General features: G+C 35.8%; 1 protein-coding gene across 9 annotated transcripts in view; it reads left to right on the top strand.

The window, feature by feature from the left end:
* The window catches only part of ATRX (ATRX chromatin remodeler), a 320,378-nt gene that overhangs the window by 92,764 nt on the left and 202,780 nt on the right, over nucleotides 1–24,834 (top strand). For all 9 annotated transcript variants that reach the window (XM_058712606.1, XM_058712608.1, XM_058712607.1 and 6 more), the window contains one exon: nucleotides 15,257–15,329. In XM_058712606.1, coding sequence (XP_058568589.1) covers nucleotides 15,257–15,329 — 73 coding nt within the window. The remainder of the gene's footprint in view (nucleotides 1–15,256; nucleotides 15,330–24,834) is intronic.

Below are 24,834 nucleotides of genomic sequence, written 5' to 3'. Positions count from 1 at the left end.
TGTTCTAGTTACGTGAAAAATGTTGGTATTTTGATAGGTGTTGCATTAAATGTGTAGATTGCTTTGGGTAGTATGGGCTTTTAGCAGTGTTTATTCTCCCAGTCCATGAGCATGGAATATCTTTCCATTTGTTTGTGTCCTCTTCAATTTCTTTCATCAAAGTTGTGTAGTTTTCAGAATACAGTTCTTTCACCTCCTTGGTTAACTTCATTTCTAGGTATTTTATTAGTTTTGGTACATTGGGACAGTTTTCTTAATTTGTATTTCTGCTACATCATTATTAGGGTATAGAAATGCAGTGTATTTCTGTACATTGATTTTGTATCATGCAACCTTATTGAATTTATCTGTCAATTCTAGTAGTTTTTTGGTGGAGTCTTTAGGATGTTTTATATATATATATTCTGCAAATAGTGAGAGTTTGATTTCTTCCTTACAAATTTAGATGCCTTTCATTTGTTTTTGTTGTCTGATTGCTGTGGCTAGGGCTTTCAGTACTATGTTGAATAAAAGTGGTGAGAGTGGACATCCTTGTGTTGTTTCTGACCTTAAGGGAAAAGCTCTTAGTTTTCACCATTATGACATTAACTGTGAGGTTTTCATATATGGCCATTATTGTGTTGTGGTATGTTCCTTCTAAACCTGCTTTTTTGAGAGTTGTTATCATGAATGGATGTTATACTTTGTCGGAAGCTTTTTCTGCATCTATTGCAATGATCGTATGTTTCTTATCCTTTCTCTTATTGATGTGACATAAGATTGTTGATTTGCAAATATTGAACCACCTTGCAGTCCAGGAATAAATCCTACCTGATCGTGATGAATGGTTTCTTTAAAAGTATTGTTGGATTCGTTTTGCTAGTATTTTGTTGAGGAATTCTGCATCTGTGTTCTTCAGCGGTATTAGCCTGTAGTTCTCTTTTTTAGTGGTGTCTTTGATTTTTGTATCAGGGTAATGCTGGCCTCATAGTACAAATTTGGAAGTTATTATTCTTTGTCTTCTATTGTTTTGGAATAATTTGAGAACCGGTATTAACTTCTTAAAATATTTAGATTTCATCTGTGAAGCCATCTGGTCCTGGATTTTTGTTTGCTGGGAGATTTTTATTGCTGATTCAATTTCATTGCTGGCAGTTGTTCTGTTCAAATGTTCAATTTCTTCACAATGGAGTTTTGGGAAGTTATATGTTCTTAGAAATGTATCCATTTCCTCTATTTTGTTCAATTGTTAGCATATAATCTTTCATAATCTCTTATTATCCTTTCAATTTCTGTGGTGTCCATTATTTCTCCTCTTTAATTTTTTATTTTGTTTGAGTCCTCTCATTTTTTTTGGTGTGTCTGATAAAGGTTTATCAGTTTTGTTGATCTTTTAAAAGAATCAGCTTCTGGTTTCATTGATCCATTGTTTTTTTTTTAACTATTGTTTTTGTTTATCTCTGCTCAAATCTTTATTATTTTTTCTTTTACTGGTTTTGTGTTTCATTTGTTCTTTTTGTAGCTTCTTTAAGTTTAATGTTTTTTTTAAAATTTATTTGAGATTTTTCTTGCTTCTTAAAGTAGGTCTGTATTATTACAAACTTCCCTCTTAGAATAACTTTTGCTGCATGCCAGAGATTTTCGAACATTTTGTTTTCATTTTCATTTGTCTCCATGCATTTTTAAAAAATTTTCTCTCTGGTATCATGGTTGACCCATTCATTTAGTAGTGTGTTATTTAACCTCCATGTATTTGTGTTCTTGCAGATTTTTTCTTGAGGTTGATTTCTAGTTTCATAGCGTTATGGTCAGAAAAGACACATGGTATGACTTTGATCTTGTTGGATTTGTTTAAGACTTTTGTGGCCTAATCTGTGATCTAGTCTGGAGAGTATTCCATGTTCACATGAAAAAGATTGTATTGTGCTGTTTTAGGATGGAATGTTCTGAATATATCTGTTAGATCCATCTAGTCCAAACTGTCCTTCAAAGGACTGGTTCCGTGTTGATTTCTGTGTGAATGAGTATCCATTGATGTAAGTGGGGAGTCGAAGTACTCTGCTATTATTGTGTTACAATTGATTGCTTTCTTTATGTTTGTTATTAACTCCTTTATGTTTTTGGATGGTCTCATGTTGGATTCATAAACATTTACAGTTGTTATGCCTTCTTTTTGGATCATAGTATTTATAATTATATGTGGTATTCTTCTTTGTCTCTTGTTAACAATCTTTGTTTTAAAGTCTGTTTTTGCTGATATAAGTATTGCTACCTGGCTTTCTTTTACATCTATTTGCATGATAAATGTTTTTCTATCTCTTCACTTTCAATCTGCATGTGTCTTTAAGTCAGAAATGAGTCTCTTATAGGCAGTATATAGATGGGTCTTGCTTTGTTATTCATTCAGTCACCCTGTGTGTTTTGGTTGGAGCATTTAATTATTGATAGGCATTATTACCATTCTGTTACTTCTTTTATGGTTGTTTTTGTAGTTTTTATCTGTTCCTTCTCTTGCTCTCTTCTCTCATCTTTTGCTGACTTTCATTAGTGATGTGCTTGGATTCTTTTCTCTAGTTTTTTGCATATCTATTAGTGGTTTTTTATTTGTGGTTATCATTAAATTTATATATAGCATCTTCTGCATATAGCAGTCCATATTAAGTTAATGGTTGCTTAAGTTTGAATCCATTCTAAGAGCACTAAATTTTTACTCCCTCTTTTCTCCCCATGTTTTAGATATATGGTGTCCTACTGTACATCCTTTTTTTATGAATCCCTTTACAGTTTTTTATTGATATACTTAATTTTACTGCTTTAGTGCTACCTACTTTTCTTACTACTGATTATGGTCTTATCTTTCCACGCAGAGAATCCCCCCTCATTTTAAGTTTTTTAAAAATATTTATATATTTTTGAGAGAGACAGGGTATGAATGGGGGAGGGGGGGCGGGAAGGACAGAGAGAGAGGGAGACACAGAATCTGAACCAGGCTCCAGGCTCTTAGCTGTTAACACAGAGCCCGATGTGGGCTTGAACTCATGAACCACAGGATCATGACCTGAGCTGAAGTCAGATGCTTAACTGACTGAGCCACTCTGAGAATCCCCTCTAATATTTCTTGCAGAGCTGGTTTAGTCATGATGAATTTCTTTAACTTTATTTGTCTAGGAAACTTTCTCTTTTCTTCTGTTCTGAATGATAGTCTTGCTGGAGACAGTATTCTATTTATTTATTTATTTATTTATTTATTTAATAGTTTATATATTTTTGAGAGAAAGAGAAAAAAAAGCATAAGTGGGGGAGGGGTGAGAGAGAGAGAGAGAGAGAGAATATCCCAAGCAGGCTCCGCACTGTCAGTGTGGAACCCTAAGTGGGGCTTGAACTCACGAACTGTGAGATCATGACCTGAGCTGAGGTCAGATGCTCAACTGACTGAGCCACCCAGGCACCCCACTGGAGAGAGTATTCTTGGTCGCAGTTTTGTTTTTCTTCAGCACTTTGAATATACATGCCCGTCCCTTCTGGCCTGCAAAGTTTCTTCTGAAAAATCTGCTTATATCCTAGGAGGTTTCCCTTGAATGTACCTTTTTTCTTTTCTCCTGTTCCTTTTAAAATTCTCTCTTTATCACTACATTTTCTATTTTAATTACTATGTGGTATAGATCTCCTTGAGTTGATTTTGTTAGGGGCTCTTTGTGCCCTCTGCTCCTGAAACTGGATGTCAGTTTCTTTCCCCAGATTCAGGAAGTTTTTAGCTATTATTTCTACAAGTAAATTTTCTGCCCCTTTTTCTTTTATATTTCTGGGATCCTTATAATGTGCTTATTACTGCGCTTGATTGTGTTAGTGAGTTCCCTAAGTGTATTTTTAGTTTTTATTTTTTTTTCTCCTTTTTGTTCAACTTGATTGCTTTCTATTACTCTATCTTCCGGGTCACTGATTTGTTCTTCTACTTTCTCTGTTCTATTTATTCCATCTAGTATGTATTCAATTTTACTTATTGAGTTCCTCATTTCTGGTTCTTGTTTGTGTGTTCTACCTCTTTGTTGACCATCTCACTGAGGTCCTCCTCTCTTCTCAATTCCAGTGAGTATTTTTGTCACCATTACTTTAAATTTAAATCCTCTCTCTTTGGCATATTACTTATCTCTGTTTTGTTTAGCTCTCTTGCTGTTATTTTATCATGTTCTTTAATTTGGGAAAGACTCCTTTTTTTCCTCATTTTGTCTAATTCTCTGTGTCTTTTTCTATGTGTTAGGAATGTCAGCTGTGTCTCTTGCTTTTGTAACTAGTGATGTTATGAAGAACTGGTCCTATAGTGCTTGGTAGGGCAGTGTCCCCTGTTCACCAGAACCTGGCACTTCTGGAATGTCTCCTGTGTGTGTGTGTGTGTGGAGTGTGCCCTAATTTTATGGCTGAGCCTCATTTGCCTTAAGTCCAGTCATCTCCAATGGCTCTGTTTGCCTCTGGTGGGCAGGGTTTGGTCACTGTGTTATGGTCCAGTCTGCTGTTTGCCTTGGGCTTGAGTTGAGTCAGACCAGCCATTTGACGGAGATGCCATAGCTTGGAACTGCAGGGTGTTCTCCCTGTGTGTTGTCTCCTTAGAAACTTTTGTTGGTAGGCCCACTGCTAAGGCTGCAGTTAGACTCATGTGTATGCTTATATTTCCCTGTGCCTCCAGGAAGGAATTACTTTGGAGTGGTACTGGCCACTGTTGGGGCTGCTAGCACACTGCCAGGCTTGTGCCACTGCTTTGGTTGGTCTCCCGCCAAGGATGTGTTGGCAGGGGCAGTCCGCAGAAGAACGTGGGGGTGGGGTGTGTATGGTGCCAGCAAGGTCCACGCCAGTCCCCTGTGGGAGGTGTTTTGCAGCCACCTGATAAAACTCATGTCCAAAGGCAAGGCTGGTGTGGAGGGGCAAATCCATAGAAGAAATGGTGGGTTGGGACATGCTGTTAGCAAAGGTATGTGGAGAGTGTGGGTGCTGTGCTGGTTCCCTCAGGTATATGTGTATCTAGGCTGAGGGCGGGGTATATGTGTATGTAGGCTAGGAGGAGAATGACTCGTGCTAGCTTTTTGTTCTTGCAGAAGTCTCCCAAAGATCCCTGCCCTTCCAGCACATGCTTAGGGGTTAATAAAGAAACCTCCTTCCCATATACCCTAGGCATTTTTCAAACTGCTGCTTTTATGCTGTATTTCAGTGGGGTTGTTTGTTGTGACATCTCTTTAAGGATAGGGACTCAATTTCCTGTCACCCCATGGTTCTTCCAGAGTTGAACTGCTCATTTTTAAAATTTTGTGTGTGAAGTCCCACTGATTGTAAGCACTCAGGATGTTAGGTCCTTCTGGTTTTCATTTTTTTTAATATGAAATTTATTGTCAGATTGGTTTCCATACAACACCCAGTGCTTATCCCAACAGGTGCCCTCCTCAGTACCCATCATCTACCCCCCCCTCCCTCCCACCCCCTGATCAACCCTCAGATTGTTCTCAGTTTTTAATAGTCTTTAATGGTTTGGCTCCCTCCCTCTCTAACGTTTTTTTTCCTTCCCCTCCCCCATGGTCTTCTGTTCAGGTTCTCAGGATCCACATAAGAGTGAAAACATATAGTATGTGTCTTTCTCTGTATGACTTATTTCACTTAGCATAACACTCTCCAGTTCCATCCATGTTGCTACAAAAGCCATATTTCATTCTTTCTGATTGCCACGTAGTATTCCATTCTGTATATAAACCACAATTTCTTTATGCATTCATCAGTTGATGGATATTTAGGCTCTTTCCATAATTTGGCTATTTTTGAAAGTGCTGCTATAAACATTGGGGTACAAGTGCCCCTATGCATCAGCACTCCTGAATTCCTTGGGTAAATTCCTAGCAGTGCTATTGCTGGGTCATAGGGTAGGTCTATTTTTAATTTTTTGAGGAACCTCCACACTGTTTTCCAGAGAGGCTGCACCAGTTTGCATTCCTACCAACAGTGCAAGAGGGTTCCCATTTCTCCACATCCTCGCCACCATCTATAGTCTCCTGATTTGTTCATTTTAGTCACTCTGACTGGTGTGAGGTGGCATCTGAGTGTGATTTTGATTTGTATTTCCCTGATGAGGAGCAACCTTGAGCCTCTTTTCATGTGCCTGTTGGCCATCTGGATGTCTTCTTTAGAGAAGTGTCTATTCATGTCTTCTGCCCATTTCTTCACTGGATTATTTGTTTTTCGGGTGTGCAGTTTGGTGAGCTCTTTATACATTTTGGATCCTAGCCCTTTGTCCGATATGTCATTTGCAAATACCTTTTCCCATTCCATTGGTTGCCTTTTAGTTTTGTTGATTGTTTCCTTTGCAGTGCAGAAGCTTTTTATCTTCATGAGGTCTCAATAGTTCATTTTTGCTTTTAATTCCCTTGCCTTTGAGGATGTGTCAAGTAAGAAATTGCTGCGGCTGAGGTCAGAGAGGTTTTTTCCTGCTTTCTCCTCTAGGGTTTTGATGGTTTCCTGTCTCACATTCAGGTCCTTCATCCATTTTGAGTTTGTTTTTGTGAATGGTGTAAGAAAGGGGTCTAGTTTCAACCTTCTGCATGTTGCTGTCCAGTTCTCCCAGCACCATTTGTGAAAGAGACTGTCTTTTTTTCCATTGGATATTCTTTCCTGCTTTGTCAAACATTAGTTGGCCATACTTTTGTGGGTCCAATTCTGGAGTCTCTATTCTATTCCATTGGTCTATGTGTCTGTATTTGTGCCAATATCATGCTATCTTGATGATGACAGCTTTGTAGTAGAGGCTAAAGTCTGGGATTGTGATGCCTCCTGCTTTGGTCGTCTTGTTCAAAATTACTTTGGCTATTTGGGGTGTTTTGTGGTTCCATACAAATTTTAGAATTGCTTGTTCTAGCTTCGAGAAGAATGCTGGTGCAATTTTGATTGGGATTGCATTGAATGTGTAGATAGCTTTGGTAGTATTGACATTTTAACAATATTGGTTTTTCCAATTCATGAGCATGGAATGTTTTTCCATTTCTTTCTTTCTTTTTTTTTTTTTTTAATTTTTTTTTTTAATGTTTACTTTTGAGACAGAGACAGAGCATGAACGGGGGAGGGTCAGAGAGAGGGGGAGACACAGAATCGGAAGCAGGCTCCAGGCTCTGAGCCATCAGCCCAGAGCCCAACGCGGGGCTCGAACTCACGGACCGCGAGATCGTTACCTGAGCTGAAGTCGGACACTTAACCGACCGAGCCACCCAGGCGCCCCTGTTTTTCCATTTCTTTATATCTCCTTCAATTTCCTTCATAACCTTTCTATAGTTTTCAGCATACAGATCTTTTACATCTTTGGTTAGGTTTATCGTAGGTATTTTATGCTTCTTGGTGCAATTGTGAATGGGATCAGTTTCTTAATTTATCTTTCTGTTGCTTCATTATTAGTGTATGAGAATGCACCTGATTTCTGTACATTGATTTTGTATCCTGCAACTTTGCTGAATTCATGTATCAGTTCTAGCAGACTTTTGGTGGAGTCTATCAGGTTTTCCATGTATAATATCATGTCATCTGCAAAAAGTGAAAGCTTGACTTCATCTTTGCCAATTTGGATGCCTTTGATTTCCTTTTGTTGTCTGACTGCTGATGCTAGCACTTCCAACACTATGTTAAACAACGGTGAGAGTGGACATCCCTGTCGTGTTCCTGATCTCAGGGAGAAAGCTCTCAGTTTTTCCCCATTGAGGATGATATTAGCTGTGGGCTTTTCATATATGGCTTTGATGACGTTTAAGTATGTTCCTTGTGTCCCAACTTTCTCAAGGGTTTTTTTTTTTTTTTTTTTTTTTTTAATTTATTTTTGGGACAGAGAGAGACAGAGCATGAACGGGGGAGGGGCAGAGAGAGAGGGAGACACAGAATCAGAAACAGGCTCCAGGCTCCGAGCCATCAGCCCAGAGCCTGACGCGGGGCTCGAACTCACGGACCGCGAGATCGTGACCTGGCTGAAGTCGGACGCTTAACCGACTGCGCCACCCAGGCGCCCCTCAAGGGTTTTTTTTAAGAAAGGATGCTGTATTTTGTCAGATGCTTTTTCTGCATCGATTGACAGGATCATTTGCTTCTTTTCTTTCCTTTTATTAATGTGATGTATTACATTGATTGATTTGTGAATGTTGAACCAGCCCTGCAGCCCAGGAATGAATTCCACTTGATGGTGGTGAATAATTCTTTTTATATGCTGTTGAATTCGATTTGCTAGTATCTTATTGAGAATTTTTGCATCCATATTCATCGGGGATAATTGGCCTGTAGTTCTCTTTTTTTTTTCCTGGGTCTCTGTCTGGTTTAGGAATCAAAATAATGCTGGCTTCATAGAATGAGTCTGGAAGTTTTCCTTCCGTTTCTATTTTTTGGAACAACTTGAGAAGGATAGGTATTATCTCTGCTTTAAATGTCTGGTAGAATTCCCCAGGGAAGCCATCTGGTCCTGGACTCTTAATTTGTTGGGAGATTTTTGATAACTGATTCAATTTATTCACTGGTTATGGGTCTGTTCAAGTTTTCTATTTCTTCCTGTTTGAGTTTTGGAAGTGTGTGGGTGCTGAGGAATTTGTCCATTTCTTCCAGGTTGTCCAATTTGTTGGCATATAATTTTTCATAGTATTCCCTGAAAATAGCTTGTATTTCTGAGGGATTGGTTGTCATAATTCCATTTTCATTCATGATTTTATCTATTTGGGTCATCTCCCTTTTCCTTTTGAGAAGCCTGGCTAGGGGTTTATCCATTTTGTTTTAAAACCCAACTCTTGGTCTCATTGATCTGCTCTATAGTTTTTTTAGATTCTATATTGTTTATTTCTGCTGTGCTCTTTATTATTTCTCTTCTTCTGCTGGGTTTGGGGTGTCTTTGTTATTCTGCTTCTATTTCCTTAGGTGTGCTGTTAGATTTTGTATTTGGGATTTTTCTTGTTTCTTGAGATAGGCCTGGATTGCAGTGTATTTTCCTCTCAGGACTGCCTTCGCTGCATCCCAAAGCGTTTGGGTTGTTGTATATTCATCTTCATTTGTTTCCACATATTTTTAAATTTCTTCTCTAATTGCCTGGTTGACCCATTCATTCTTTAGTAGGGTGTTCTTTAACCTCCATGCTTTTGGAGGTTTTCCAGACTTTTTCTTGTGGTTGATTTCAAGTTTCATAGCATTGTGGTCTGAAAGCATGCATGGTATGATCTCAGTTCTTTTATATTTACGAAGGGCTGTTTTGTGACAGAGTATGTGATCTATCTTGGAGAATGTTCCATGTGCACTCGAGAAGAAAGTATATTCTTTTGCTTTGGGATGCAGAGTTCTGAATATATCTGTCAAGTCCATGTGATCCAATGTATCATTCAGGGCCCTTGTTTCTTTAGGGATCCTGTGTCTAGATGATCTGTCCATTGTTGTAAGTGGAGTATTAAAGTCCCCTAAAATTACCACATTCTTATCAATAAGGTTGCTTACCATGCTTGGGATGACTGGGTTGGGGTCTGCTCTTCTTCCCGCTGTGCGTGTATGGCATCCCTCCCTTCTGCTGAAAGACCCACAGTTCTCTTTGGCTCCCCATCATCTGTTTGCCCTTTCTGCCCTCTTGGTTGTGGCCTTTTCTCTACATTTAGCTGTGGCAAGTCTGTTTTACCAGTCTTAAGTTCATTTTCTTTTTTATTTACTCTGATGTGGCTGTTATGTAGACATAACCATAAGATGAAGAGAGCTTGAGATCTTCCTATTCCATCATCTTACCCAGAAGTCCACATGAATTTTATTTTAAAATCTTATTGAGGAGATTTCAGGTATAACTATGTTCCCAGCACAGGCAGAATGTTTAAAATTTTCCTTTGAATCCTTAAGTTAGGATTTTAAATTTATCCCAATAGGAATTTGTGCAATTAACATGAATATTGCCTTTTAATAAAATCCCAGTTTCTTGTATATAGTGCTTATCTGATGAGTTGATTTGGAAACCAAGTGTGATTTTCATTGCATATTCAGTTTAATGCTTTGCGTTGTCAGATGCCTATATGGATGTTTGCCTGTATGGCTTTAACTACAAGTCTGCTGTCCCTGAAATTGTTGGGTCCAGTGTGTTTTAGAGTTTTCAACTTCTTGATTTTTAGAAAGATTATGTAGATTAGTTAGCATATATTATGTTATAGCTCTAGTTTCATGTGAGGCAATACTCCCATGAGCAAATTAGTATTTCTGCTGCAGAACATCTGAACATTCATAGTTAAAGGACTAAACAGTTTAGATCAAGTTTTGCTGCCGGATGAACTTAGGCAACAATTTACAAAACTTACATTGAGAGCTCTTTGATTTTAAAATTATGGTTGAGCCTTGAAAAATGTAAGGGTTAGCGATGCTGACCCCCTTGACCCCCTTGACCCCCTTTTCAGTCAGAAATCCATGTGTAACTTTTGATTCCTCAAAAACTAATTTTTTAGTTTAGGAAAAAATAATTTCCTTAAAAACTAATTCCTCTAATAGCCTAATGTTGACTGGAAGCCTTACCACAGACACCAATAGTTGATTAACACATATTTTCTATGTTGTATATACTATATTCTTACAGTAAACTAGATAAAAGGAAATGTTAATCGAAAATACAATTATAGTACTATCCTGTAAAAAATGCAGTTATAAGTGGACCTGTGCAGTTTAAACCTGTGTTGTTCAAGGGTCAACTATATGGTAGTTTAAGATATTGTTTGTATTCATATTACAATCGCATAGTTACTTTGATTTCATATCAATGTTTTGTTATCAGGTTAGTTGGGAAAACTCTTATTAAGGATTAGAGTATAAGAATAATAAATTGTGAGTAGTGACATGGGATATTCTCATTGGCTAATTGTAGACTATTGAGTTAATCTTAAAATTTGGAAAATTGGTTTCCATGATTAATCAGCTTCCCCGTGAAATCAGCATGTTTGATTTCAATTGCTAATTTTCATCTCCCCAAATCTAACTTGATCTGACACTTATAAGAGAGTTTTATGATATACCTCTCATGTTTAAAACTAATACATATATAATAAGTAATATGTATTCATTTGATCTTAAGAAGAGATGGCAATGTATGGCAAATATTCATAGGGTGCATACCCCCATAATTCCTTACCTGAGCACTTGTATAGATCATTTTTTTCCATTGTGATCATTGTGTTGCGTGTAACTTTGTTCTCAAGTACCAGTGTGCTAGTAGTACATATCCATAGAAGCCTTGAGAATTGAGCTCTTCAGGAGATGCCAGTCTCTCTCAGCTATTTGGTGGAATAAGCCTTGTTTGGATTTTCTTTACCCTGGATATTTCTTGGAACTGATTACTTTAGATGAAGAAGATAATTTTGATTGGAAATTTATACATCTAGAAATTGGACTTTGTAAAAATCTTAAGCAGAAAAGATTATGAAGGGCATTGAAAATACGCACTATAAAAAGTACTGTTTTTCAAGATAAGTTTGGTTGTGAGCCAATGATAAGTGACATTCGTTTATAATTTGTTTATGCGTATATAAACATGGTGTAGTTTCCTAATATGTCCAACTTAAGGGAACAATATTTTTGAACTCTTAAAATGCCTCTCCTGCTCCTGTATATTTAGATGATTCCAGTTTATCCAGCCATATGTGGGTATCCTATAATGAGGTGTAATAGTTTACTAGAAAAATTGGGGCTTGAGAATGGCAGGGGCATGAGCAACCAAAATGAAGAATATGGTCCTAGGAGATTGCAGTCCAATGAATAAGATAGACATAGATAAATCATTATTTTAAAAAATACCACAAGAAACATATAAAACTAAAATGGAGCTGTGTGATAAATAGCAGTTGGGCCATTTAATCTAAATATTAGAGAAAGACTTTGAACAGGTAACATTTGAACTCAACTTAGAAGGATATGTCAAATTTTGAAAGGTGTAGTAGAGGAACAACAGTAATATTACTAGTAATACTTCATTTGAAGAGTGGTCTGTTTGAGGTATTGATTATGAGTTTGCTAGGGTATTCTAAGATTTATTTTTGCCTTTCTATGTTTAGCATATTTCTATCCTAAACCTATAGTTGTCTGTGTTCTTTATGGATTTTTTTTCTCTAACATTTTGTCCTTATCTTTTATTATGAAGCAAATTTAAATATACAGAAAAGTTTCTGTCATTAACATTGTACTGTGTTCACATTATCACATATTTATTTATATATCCTTATATTTATCCATCAATATACCTAATTTTTTGGTCTTTTTAACTGTTCATTTTGAATGAATTATAAATTCACAGGAAATTGCAAAAAAAAAAATGTACACGGAGGTCTTGAATGATACCCTCCATTCAGTTTTCCCCAGCGGTGACATCTTACTTAACTGTAGTACAATGTCAAAATCAGAAAACTGAGGATTTATTGCGGTCTAACCAGTTTTTCATGCACTGATTTGTTTGTGTGTTTATGTATATGTAAGTACAGTTCTCTGCAATTGTTATCACTTGTGTAGTTTTGTATAACCATTACCATAGTCAAGATACTGAACTGTTCATTGCCACAAGGTTCCCTTTTGCTACCCCTTATGCACATCACCTTGCTTAATCATATTCTTTTTTTAAAAATTAAAAAAAATTTTTTTAATGTTTATTTTTGAGACAGAGAGCATGAGAGGGGGAGGGGCAGAGAGAGAGGGAGACACAGAATCTGAAGCAGGCTCCAGGCTCTGAGCTGTCAGCACAGAGCCCGATGCAGGGCTCAAACTCCTGAGCTGTGAGAGCATGACCCGAGCTGAAGTTGGAAGCTCAGCGGACTGAGCCACCCAGACACCCACTTGCTTAACTGTATTCTTTTTTTTTTTTTTTTTTTTTTTTTTTTTTTTTTAATTTTTTTTTTTTCAACGTTTTTAATTTATTTTTGGGACAGAGAGAGACAGAGCATGAACGGGGGAGGGGCAGAGACAGAGGGAGACACAGAAGCGGAAACAGGCTCCAGGCTCTGAGCCATCAGCCCAGAGCCTGACGCGGGGCTCGAACTCACGGACCGCGAGATCGTGACCTGGCTGAAGTCGGACGCTTAACCGACTGCGCCACCCAGGCGCCCCGCTTAACTGTATTCTTAACCCCTGGCAACTGTTAATTCCATTTTCATCTTTAATTTTGTTATTTTGAGGTAGAATCATGAGGTGTGAAACCTTTAGAGATTGACTTTTTTCACTCAATGTAATGAATGCCCTTGAAATCCTTGGTGCATTTCAAAGTAAATGCTAATTATCAACATACTTCTCCCTAATTACTTCACCATAAATAGTATTAATTACAGGTTAATATAGAAGTGTGTTTTTGAGGTGAAATTTACATAGAGTGAAATGCACAAATCTTAACCATTTTTTTTACATTTTTATTTTTTTAAAAATATTCATTGAGAGAGAGTGAAGAGGGGCAGAGAGAGAGGGAGGGAGGGAGGGAGAGAGAGAATTCCAAGCAGGCTTCATGCTTCTGTGCAGAGCCCAATGCAGGGCTCTATCTCCCAACCATGAGATCATGACCTGAACTGAAATCAAGAGTCGGATTCTTAACCCACTGAACCACCCAGGCACCCCTTCATCTTATCCTCTTTAGATTAATTTTTTTTTTAGGTTTATTTATTTTCAGAGGCAGCGCAAGCAGGGGAGGGGCAGAGAGAGGGGGAGGGAGAGAATCTTAAGCAGGGTCCATGTTCAGCACAGAGCCTGATGCAGGGCTTGATCTCAGGAACTGTGAGATCATGACCTGAGCCAAAATCAGGGGTGCAATGCTCAACTCACCGAACCACTCAGGTGCTCCAGCCACTTTAGATTTTTAGTCAAAGGATAGCAGTGTAGCTTTTTAAAAAATATTTTTTTAACGTTTATTCATTTTTTGATAGAGACAGAGCATGAGTGGGGGAGGGGCAGAGAGAGAGGGAGACACAGAATCTGAAGCAGGCTCCAGGCTCTGAGCTGACAGCACAGAGCCCGACATGGAGCTCGAACTCATGGACCGTGAGATCATGACCTGAGCTGAAGTTGGACGCTTAACCGACTGAGCCACCCAGGTGCCCCAGCAGTGTAGCTTTTTATAAGGAATCAGTTTTACTGTACTTGAATATATCTCTTGGTGATTCTACTCATGAATACAATACAGATTCCACCCCAAAAACCAAATAACCCAGTGAAGAAATGGGCAGAAAACATGAATAGACACTTCTGTAAAGAAGACATCCAGATGGCCAACAGGCACATGAAAAGATGCTCAACGTCGCTCCTCATCAGGGAAATACAAATCAAAACCACACTCAGGTATCACCTCACGCCAGTCAGAGTGGCCAAAATGAACAAATCAGGAGACTATAGATGCTGGAGAGGATGTGGAGAAACGGGAACCCTCTTGCACTGTTGGTGGGAATGCAAATTGGTGCAGCCACTCTGGAAAACAGTGTGGAGGTTCCTCAAAAAATTGAAGATAGACCTACCCTATGACCCAGCAATAGCACTGCTAGGAATTTACCCAAGGAATTCAGGAGTGCTGATGCATAGGGGCACTTGTACCCCAATGTTTATAGCAGCACTCTCAACAATGGCCAAATTATGGAAAGAGCCTAAATGTCCATCAACTGATGAATGGATAAAGAAATTGTGGTTTATATACACAATGGAGTACTACGTGGCAATCAGAAAGAATGAAATATGGCCCTTTGTAGCAACATGGATGGAACTGGAGAGTGTTATGCTAAGTGAAATAAGCCATCCAGAGAAAGACAGATACCATATGTTTTCACTCTTATGTGGATCCTGCAAAACTTAACAGAAACCCATGGGGGAGGGGAAGGAAAAAAAAAAGGTTAGAGTGGAAGAGAGCCAAAGCATATATATAGACTGTTAAAAACTGAGAACAAACTGAGGGTTGATGGGGGGTGGGAGGGAGGGGAGGGTAGGCGATGGGTGGTGAGGAGGGCACCTTTTGGGATAAGCACTGGGTGTTGTATGGAAACCAATTTGACAATAAACTTCATATATTAAAAAAAAACTTGTATTCTGGGAAGGAACTTTGAAATATATAAGATACAACTATTGTGTTACTGCTGGCACTTCATAAATTCCCCATTGTGTTTTTTGTATAAATTTTTTTTACTCATGTTTTGGATTCAGAGTACAGTTTAGAACCCACTAGTTGTTTTAAACTTTTTAGCTTTCAGTTTTATTTTACATGGTTTTATTTATATAGATAATTCAAACCTAATTTTAAGTACACTTTTTTCCCCTCAAGGAGATGAAGCCTTATCTAAATCAGTGCCTGTCACGGTGGATGATGATGATGACGACAATGATCCTGAGAATAGGTATGATTCCATCTGTAAGGACTTAAAAAAGATTATAACACACCCTAGGCGTGGGCACAAACAGCAGCAACGGAACCGCAAGCAGGTTGTAAAAACCAGGAGTGCCTGCCTTAGAAAGACTCGCTCACAGTCTTCCTGCAAGTTTGAAAGGCCAGAAAATGGGCTAAAACTCATAAACCTTAAGAGAAAGTAAATACAAATATTAACACACCTAGCATAGGGTGTGTTATAAAAACAGCACTGTCAATTTTATGTTCCCATGTAAACTGTGATAATTCTTTGAGAATATTTTAATTTCAGCAAATTATTTTATTGATGAAAGTAAATCATTTCAATAAATTGGTGACAACAGACATCTCCTCAGTATTTGATTTTTGTTTTTAATTGCCATCTAATATGGTGGTCCTATTTATTAAGACCAATTCAAAGTGAAAGAAAGGAGATTGCTCAGATATGTAAGATTAAGAAATTGTTTTCAAAATAAGTATCAATATACAAAGTGTCCAGAGTGATTTGGATTTTAACTATTTTTCACATAAAATAGATAGTATGGTGGTATTAACTTTAATAAAACTTAAACAGCTGATTTAAAAGTAAACAGTGTAGCCTGTACATATTCACTTAATCTAAGGGATGGTAGGAGTAGAAAAAAATACAAAGACATACCCATATCCTAACAATGAAGAATAATGAAAATGAATGTATTAAAGAATATAACCCTAAATTTTTTACCTGTCCTTTAAACCCTTCCTGGAATATAGTGTATCCTACGCAAAACTTCGACAACTTAGTGTGGTGTAGTAGGTGGAATTTGGGAATAATGGGGATAAGAATATCTGATTTCTAGTTCTAACTTCTCTAACAACTGTGTGATTATGCGCAAGTGACTTAACTACTCTGCCAAAATTTTCTGATTTCTAAAATGAAAAGATGGGATGAAATTTTCTGTGATTAATTCTAGCACCAAATATCAATGACAGATTTGATGGTTTTACTAAAGAACACTATATTAACTATCCATTTATTCCTAATAGTAAGTTATGATATTAAGAAAATTTGAAAATATACATGTAATTTTTGTGTCATAATTTTGTAAGAAATTAACTTTGAGTTAGTAAATGCTGTGGGGCCAGCTGTTTTCTAGCTCTGTTTTCTGTATCTTGTTGTTGCTGATAGGGTTTTGTGTTTCCAAGATCAGCATTCTCCCAATAGAATGTTTTTCTTATGGTAAATGAACAATTTTATTTTGTACTTTTAAAGAGAGATTAATCATGGACACAATGACTCAGTTGCTGCTTACCTAGTATATAAAAATTAAATATGTACATACCTAGTTATTTTATGAGATGGGGTGGGGTCGAGAATGGAATGGTAAAGGCCTACATGTTATTCCTCAGCAAGTTTTATAGTACATGATCATAGATTATGGAAGCATTTAAAAACTTGTCTTTTAAAATGCTTTAGTTCCTCTATTTATATTACTAATTTGTTTTCCTGTAAACCACAAGGACTCCAATATTATTGAAAGGCTAATAATATTTAAAACATGCTATATTCTAATTTAACTATGAGTGATGAACCTTAATCTCATATTTAGCCACCAGATGAGAGTGTCATTAAGGTATGATAATTTTATATTTGTGTTAGAACCTGTCAAAATATAAATATTTTCATCTTTTAAGTTTGATTATATCTCTGTAACTGGCAAGTATTATATTGGAAGGTATAGTTAATTCCATCTTGTATTTGTGATTAAAAAATACAACCCTGTCGAGTACTTTTGAGATAAATTGAATTTTATCTTGAACATGTTTTTCTTTATACTTACTTTAATGTGCCTTTATAAAATACACCATTAATAATTTATTTCATATTGAACATACCAAAGAGGTATCTAATACCCATCGTGGGGATACAAATACCATCTGGAACTATTTTAGCATAGATGATGTATTTGAGCATATTTGAATATGCACTAAGCAAATTTTAAAAATTTGTTTGCAGATCACAATTAATTCTTGGAATTATTTTTACCAATTTCACATTTTTGAGTCGGATGTATTTTAGTACGCAGCATGTTGTAATTTTGTGTAAATTTGTACACAATTGTGTAATTGTGTATAAATTTTGTATACATTTCATATGCTTTGACTTTTTAGCAATGTTGTTAATACATTTTCAGTGTTGATATTTATGGAGAGGTAAATAGTGTATTAATGCCATGGCTTAACTGTTTGGATGCAATAAATTTCTGTAAAACTTTTTCTTGTTCAAGCATTTAATTTTAATTATGTATCTTTTCATGAAAGTTGAAAGATTTTGTTAAAATCAAGATATGGAAGGTAGTTTGTAGCCAGCTTACATATGAATATATATATATACTTATATATATTTTATGTGAAAGTAGATTTCACTCTTATCTGTGTGTTTTCTGTTTTAAAGCTATGATAGCTTTTGAGGTCATTTAAAAAACTTAGCCATGTACTGAATATTTTATTAAGTATGAATATGTAAATTTGTTATTTTAGCATACTCTTATGTGGCACCATTCATATTTGAAAGTAAATGCATGCTACTGTGAGATAGAGTGGTCTAACGTGTAAATTAGTTTCTGTTTAATAGTATTTAATAAACAATGACAAAGTATTGTAGGTTGATTGACAGTTTAACTTTCTTTGGTTGAACTTTTTAGAAAAATAAATAGACTAACTTTATATGTTTAATTTTGTATAATTGATAATTTACTTAGAATTTTATAGCTTAGACTTTATATACTTTTTGAAAGGGAGAAGAATACAAAACAGTTTGTTAGGTTATTTAAATTATACATGTAATTTTAAAAGTCAGTTATTTGAATATGCCATTATGTTAATGTTGTCTTTCAAATACCTGTTGTGTTTTAAATTGGTTCTTTCATTTAAACAACATTTATTCATGTAATTTGATTACTGTTGCATTTCTATAGTTAGTTGGCATTGAAAATGTGTTACGATTCCTTAATAGGTATATTTTGACCAAACATTTTCTAGTGTCCTATATTCGTATACCTGCACTGTGAATTAGTCTCAAGAGGCAAGATGGTAGTTTGTTCAAGTTTAACAGTGTTTGTGTTGAGGATCATTAAACTAGGCTTGTCTTTAGAGGTTGCATACTACACAATCAGTGAAGACTCCATTCTCTCCAAAAAGGAATTATTTTCAGAATATTCTTTATTTGGAGATTGTTTTCTAAATAAGCATTCTTTCTTTATTCCAATTTTGACTAAAAACTGAGATTTTATATGGATACCCTTCCCTGGCACACACATACAAATATTTACCTTATAATTGAAGAATGCTTAATTGGATCTAATAATATTCCAGTTTTTCTCATAATTTCTTTCTCAGTGGGGCTAAATACTTACTACATAGAAGCAAAATTTGACATGGGGATTGCTTAAAGGAATTGTCCATTGTTAATAGAAGTTCCACTTAATTATAGTGGGAGTACACTGTTGCCTTAAAAGTTTCCGATTATTTTGTTATTTGGTGATACCTTGCTTTTCAACTGGAAAATATACAAATGATTGTTTTCTCCCTACTAGCTTGGTGTGGATATTCTGTTGATGAAGGTTCTGTACTATTAATTCAGCATATTCTCAGAAGTAATTAATTGTTCCTGGATGTTGTTCATGCTAATGAAGATATTTAATGATTGTTTACCTGATTTCAGCAATGTTTAAAAGGTTGAGTATATCTCAAGTTCCTTAACAAAAGACTTCATTTGGTTTCCATTTTAAACACTTTTCAGAATGTTTATCTTCTACACATGTCTTTATTCTTTATACGAATTTGCTAAATCTGGAAGAATCTCTTTATTCTTTATAGGAATTTGCTAAATCTGGAAGAATTGTTTCTCTGTGAAATTTTTTTTTTTTCACGGTGGTCCTGTTACCAAAATTGCTTTTGTTATCCCTTATTGTGTTAAAAAACAAAGGTAGCATTTTGAATGAAGCATTTCACTTACTTTTATGTTTGAGTAAGGGTTTTAAATGCCTGATAGCTTCAAAGTAACTTTTAAAATTTACTTTATTTTATAGTGCAGGTAAGTATTGTAAGTCATTTAAGTATATATAGGTGTCTAGTCAGTAGATAGGATCTATTTGTAGTTAACCAAACTGGTTGCAGTTGCCATAAGACTCCTTTTTAAATGCTAGAATTTTCAGCAAGAAAAGAAATATGGTCAGTAGTAGTGATCTCTGCTTAAGATTTAAACATTATATTCAGCCCTCCTTTCTTTCCTGTTCTTTGTTCTTTGGTGATATTGGGACTTTTAGAGCATAGAAAATAGACCCTCCCCAAAAAGAGGGTCTGTATTTTCTAGTGTTAGCAAAAATGATCCATTTTTCTGACTTAATATATGTCTCCTTTGTCTTTAACTTTGAAGTTTGGGATGAATTGAGATGAATAATATCTGTTTTTGCCTTTCAAGTATAAGAAAATATTAAACTGGTTCTTTAATATGAACAAATTTTCTGTTTTTTTATGTTAATAAATTTTTTCTTGTTAAAATTTCCTCCATAACTGCCTTAAATTTTACATAAAATCAGGGAATGTACATTTTGTAATTTGAGTTTATTCAAACAGTATAGCAAACTTCATAGCATAAATTGTTACTACACTGTGCATTCTTAATTTCATACAGCTTTTATTTTTTTCTGTTTATAAGAGTTTTTAAAAAATTTATTTGATACTAATTTTTCTGGTACTCTCACTAAAAAGAAAACGGTGCTGTTTTTCATTAACTGCAAACATCGTAAACATATGACTAAAAAGTATTTCAAACTGTTTAGCTTTTTGATTATTTAGTGACATCATCATTATTTCGTAAATTCTACCATTTTGGGGTACAGATCATTCATTATACTTTAGTCATATTTTATAGAACGGTTCATATCAAGGTACTAATTTTGAACTAAAGACTTAAAAAATACTAATACAGATTTTGAAAATGAGGAATTCCATATTCTATAAAATATTCTGGCTTTTTTTTTTTACATTAAAATTTTTTTTAACATTTATCTATTTTCAAGAGACAGAGACAGAGTGCAAGTGGGGGAGGGGCAGAGATAGAGGGAGTCACAGAATCTGAAGCAGACTCCAGGCTCTGAGCTGTCAGCGCAGAGCCTTATGCGGGGCTCAAACCCACCAACCGTGAGACCATATCTTGAGCTGAAGTCAGACGCTCAAGTGACTGAGCCACCCAGGTGCCCCTTTTTTTACATTTTTTTAATGTTTAGTTTTGACAGAGCATGAGTGAGGGAGGGGCAGAGAGAGAAGGAGACACAGAATCTGAAGCAGGCTCCAGGCTCTGATCTGTCAGCACAGATCCTGACGCGGGGCTCTAACCCACAAATTGCGAGATCATGACCTGAGCTGAAGTTGGATGCTTAACTCACTGAGCCACCCAGGCGCCCCTAGTTTTTCTTCTTAACCCTGAAGTATATAACATTTGTTAATGCCTCACACTTTATTAGTAGAATATGTTTTCCCCACCTTGTTGTCACAAAAAGTTTTCAATGTTTTTTTGGCTGTAGCCATTTGAATTGTTTTATGTATCAACATTTTGAATATGGTATGGTATTTTAACACTACATATACTTAGATACTTGTTTTGCATCTCTAAAGAGTATACATTTAAACCTGTAATCTGCCTCAGAATTCTGTTTTAACTAATTATTCTATTGTGATATTGTGCACAAAGGTAAACAGTTTTTTTGTTTTTAATTTTGTCATCTTTGTGTATGGATGCACCATACTGTTTTGGCCTTCTAAAATAGCATTTTTTATTTAGCACTTTTCTTCAAACCTGTTTTCAGAACCTCTTAAAAGATAAAAGAATAGATTATAAGGATGTGTCTGAGATGGCCTGTCAAGTGCATTTCAGAAATGGAGCATACTGGACTAAAGATGTTTAGAAACCTTTTTTATTTAATCTTTAAAAGTCGAAGCTTGAATTCTTTCATTTCAAAAAACATATTTGGAAATCAGTGAAATACAGATATCTTTAACAATGTGACTATAGTGTATTCACAAAGTACTAATAAACATAGCAGTAGTGAATGAGTAGAGAATATAGATAGCACTGGCATACTAAAATTAGAGAATATTGGCATTCAGGATCTTAGGTGCTACTTCTGGCTTTGCCACTAACTAGCTTTGTTTCTATGGCTTCATCTTTTTCCCTTTCTAAGCCTGTTTCCTCCTTTGTAAAGTGACAGAATTGGACTCTAAGGTCCCTTTTTCTAGCTCTCACATTTTGTGTTGCTTTTGTAATAGCTATTTGCCTAAAACCTCCATGGTACAAGAGATCACTCTCTCGATTGCTTCTATTTCAGAAATTTAATGTTTTGAATTAGTGATTCACCTACCAGAAAGAGGTAGTTTACTTCGTTCCCTGTTTGAGCACTTAAACAAGAAACATTATGCATCTCTTTTCTAGATCAGATCAGAATAACTAAAGGCTTTTCTTGGCTTTGTCTCTCTCTCTCTTTTTTTTTTTTTTTTTTTTTTTTTTTTTTTTTTTTGCTTGTTTGTTTATCTTTGCATTGTTGGGCTTATTCCTTATTTTATTTTTGCTTTCTTGTAGTAGATGAAGGTGTAAGGGGTAATAAGACATTATCTTGGTATTATGTGATTTAGAAGACTGAGCTTGTTTGGATTATGGGGTTCTATGATTCTCTCATGCACCAGTTCCAATCATTGTTTGTGGGTTTTTACTCTTCCTCCCATATTGTTTTGCTTTCTCCCCTTCTCCCTTCCCTCCCTTTCAGGAAAATGGAGGAGTGGCTCCATTACTTCCAGCTCTGCCCAGGTTTTCTGCCACAGAGTGGCACAGCCTGTGCCTCTAACGCTTCTGATAGAGTCGTGACTGCTTTGGATGCTACACCTGCCCCAAGATGTAATATTGAGCATTGAGATTTCAGGGGGGCAGTACCTTGTTGCCTGGATGATTTTCTCAGAAACCTCCTGGAAAGCCTCAAGAAAGGAAACTTCAGAGCAAACAGGAATCAACTAGGGATCATGATTATACATCCATCACATGCATACCAGCATGGGTCCAGCCAAGGCCTCCAAAATGATGTTTTGCCAGCCTCAGCTGGTTCTCAAGTGATGATGTCCTTGAAGTCTCTGTGGCCCGTGACTCAAGAGTTAAGGTAGTGGAGTTTCCCTTAAAGCATCTCACAGCAGGCTTTATAGATGGGACACATCTCATCTCAACATGTTTGCTGACTACTCAGGTTGAAGGTCAGCCTCAACCCTTAGGTCCTTCAAATAAATTTCTAACTTTGAGGTGTAGGTTACATGATAGGCAAGGTTTATGATGCAGTGAGTCTTTGACATATTGGACTTGAGTCATCAGTCAGGCAAATAATTTAACTTTATTCTTTTTAGGGCTTTAATATGCATGGCTATACATTAGGTTTTTCATTGGTCAAAAGGTGTTAGAGGGTAAATCTAAACTAAACTATCTCAGGGAGGTAAAGCTAAGGGAATCTCCATCATTCTGTATATAACTTTCAGTTTGGAGAAAAATCACTATTCTCTGAATTTTGTAATTTTTTTTGTGCTTCTAAAGTGATTGTGATTGTTCTATATATTATGTTCTTAATGAAGGTTGTTCATTTAAAAATCATGTAATTTTTCAGTGTATGGATCTCATTTAATTTTCCATGATTTATTATATGATTTCATAGTTGATATAGAATTGTATTTTATTATCTTATGTGTATCATATTTCTCAGTTTTTTCATGACAATCCAGAACTTAAGTATGAATTAGGTAGGTTTACATATTTTGACCTTCCATTTAGTAGATGTATTCTTAAGAGTCTAGAGTTTGAAAGAAAAAAAAAACAACTTGTGGTTTCTTACAATTAACAACCAGGTTTTTACAGATAGTATAGAATTATAGACTTTTTTTGAACTTGTAATACAAACTGAAATCAAGAGATTGAAGTAAACTTTAGTGTGACTAAATTAATACTTGTACTTTTGTTGGTTATTATTGTACTACCCACATGGTGATATAACATCTTGTAACTGCAAGTGGAACTATGTTTTTCTATTTGTAATCTATTATTCAACACTTTATATTTATACATATACACGTGCACACACACACACTTTTATTCATTGCAAAAGAGTGGTTTTATTGAAATTGGTTCAAGAAAACACTTCCTTGTCCATGGGAAATAACAAATGTAGTTTGTATTAGAGAGTTTTCCTAGACAGATGCTTTTATTAAATTTAAAGAACCACCCTTCATTCTGAATCTGTTCCTAATTTGTGGAGGGTGTGTTGAAAGAGTCTTTATTTTATAACATGATGAAAATAAATGATACTTGGCTTTAAATTTTTTTTCTTGGCAAAATGAAAAGTTGGCAACCCTAGATTATTCCCCATTTTAAAATGTTTATTGTGTACAATCCAAGTCAGCAAACCACTTATCTAGAAGTGTAAGAGCAACACTTTATAACTCAACTCCAGTAGGATTAAATTGGAGTGATCTAATCTTCACTTTATTGAAACACAAATCATATCAAAATCCCTCAAAAAAGCAAACTCATCTGTGGTTTCCTTTAGCATTTGGTAACTCTCTGTGTTGTCTATTTCCGATCTGTATATTTAGGGAAGGAAGCACCAAAAGGTAGATAATAAATGTTTATGAAGTGATTACCTATTTTGCTTCAGTCTGTTTTGGTGCCTTTGCTATACCTCTTTGAATAAAAATAGTAATGAACAGTGTACCTTTGAAATAAAATTACCAAGGCATTAACATCCCTTACCATTGAATGAATTTTTGATTGAAATGTGAGTGTATGTTAAGAAATATAAAGAAGGGTTTCACATCCAAAAATAACAGAAGTTCCATGATTCAAGCTGCAAGTTTTTGATGAGCTAGAGAGTTAATCTTGATTGCACAGTGGATGTTTCCCATAAAAGTTTGCTCTTATGTGGATCCTAAGAAACTTAACAGAAGTCCATGGGGGAGGGGAAGAAAAAAAAAAGAGGTTAGAGAGGGAGAGAGCCAATGTATAAGAGACTCTTAAAAACTGAGAACAAACTGAGGGTTGATGGGGGGTGGGGGGGGGGTGGGAGGGAGGGGAGGGTGGGTGATGGGTATTGAGGAGGGCACCTTTTGGGATGAGCACTGGGTGTTGTATGGAAACCAATTTGACAATAAATTTCATATATAAAAAAAAAAGTCCATGGAAAACTGAGAATCATGCTACTTTCCTTTTGAACCTGTCTATAAGGTATTCCTTTGTTAGTGTGATTTATGAATTTATATCAAAAAGACACTTCAGGTGCAAAATACCTCATTATATACAAAAGCTGCTTGATTGCTTTTATCTTACATTTTCAGATGTTTTCCTTTAGCATAAGCATGGAAATTTATTAGGAATATATTTTATTTTAACATGAGATGGTATTAAAGAAGTATCTTCTCATGCTTTTAGCAGT

This window comes from Neofelis nebulosa, chromosome X (assembly GCF_028018385.1).
Source record: "Neofelis nebulosa isolate mNeoNeb1 chromosome X, mNeoNeb1.pri, whole genome shotgun sequence".
In the NCBI taxonomy this organism is placed as follows: Eukaryota; Metazoa; Chordata; class Mammalia; order Carnivora; family Felidae; genus Neofelis; species Neofelis nebulosa.
Note: the sequence above shows the minus strand (reverse complement) of the source record. Positions and strands in the feature narration are given on the sequence as shown.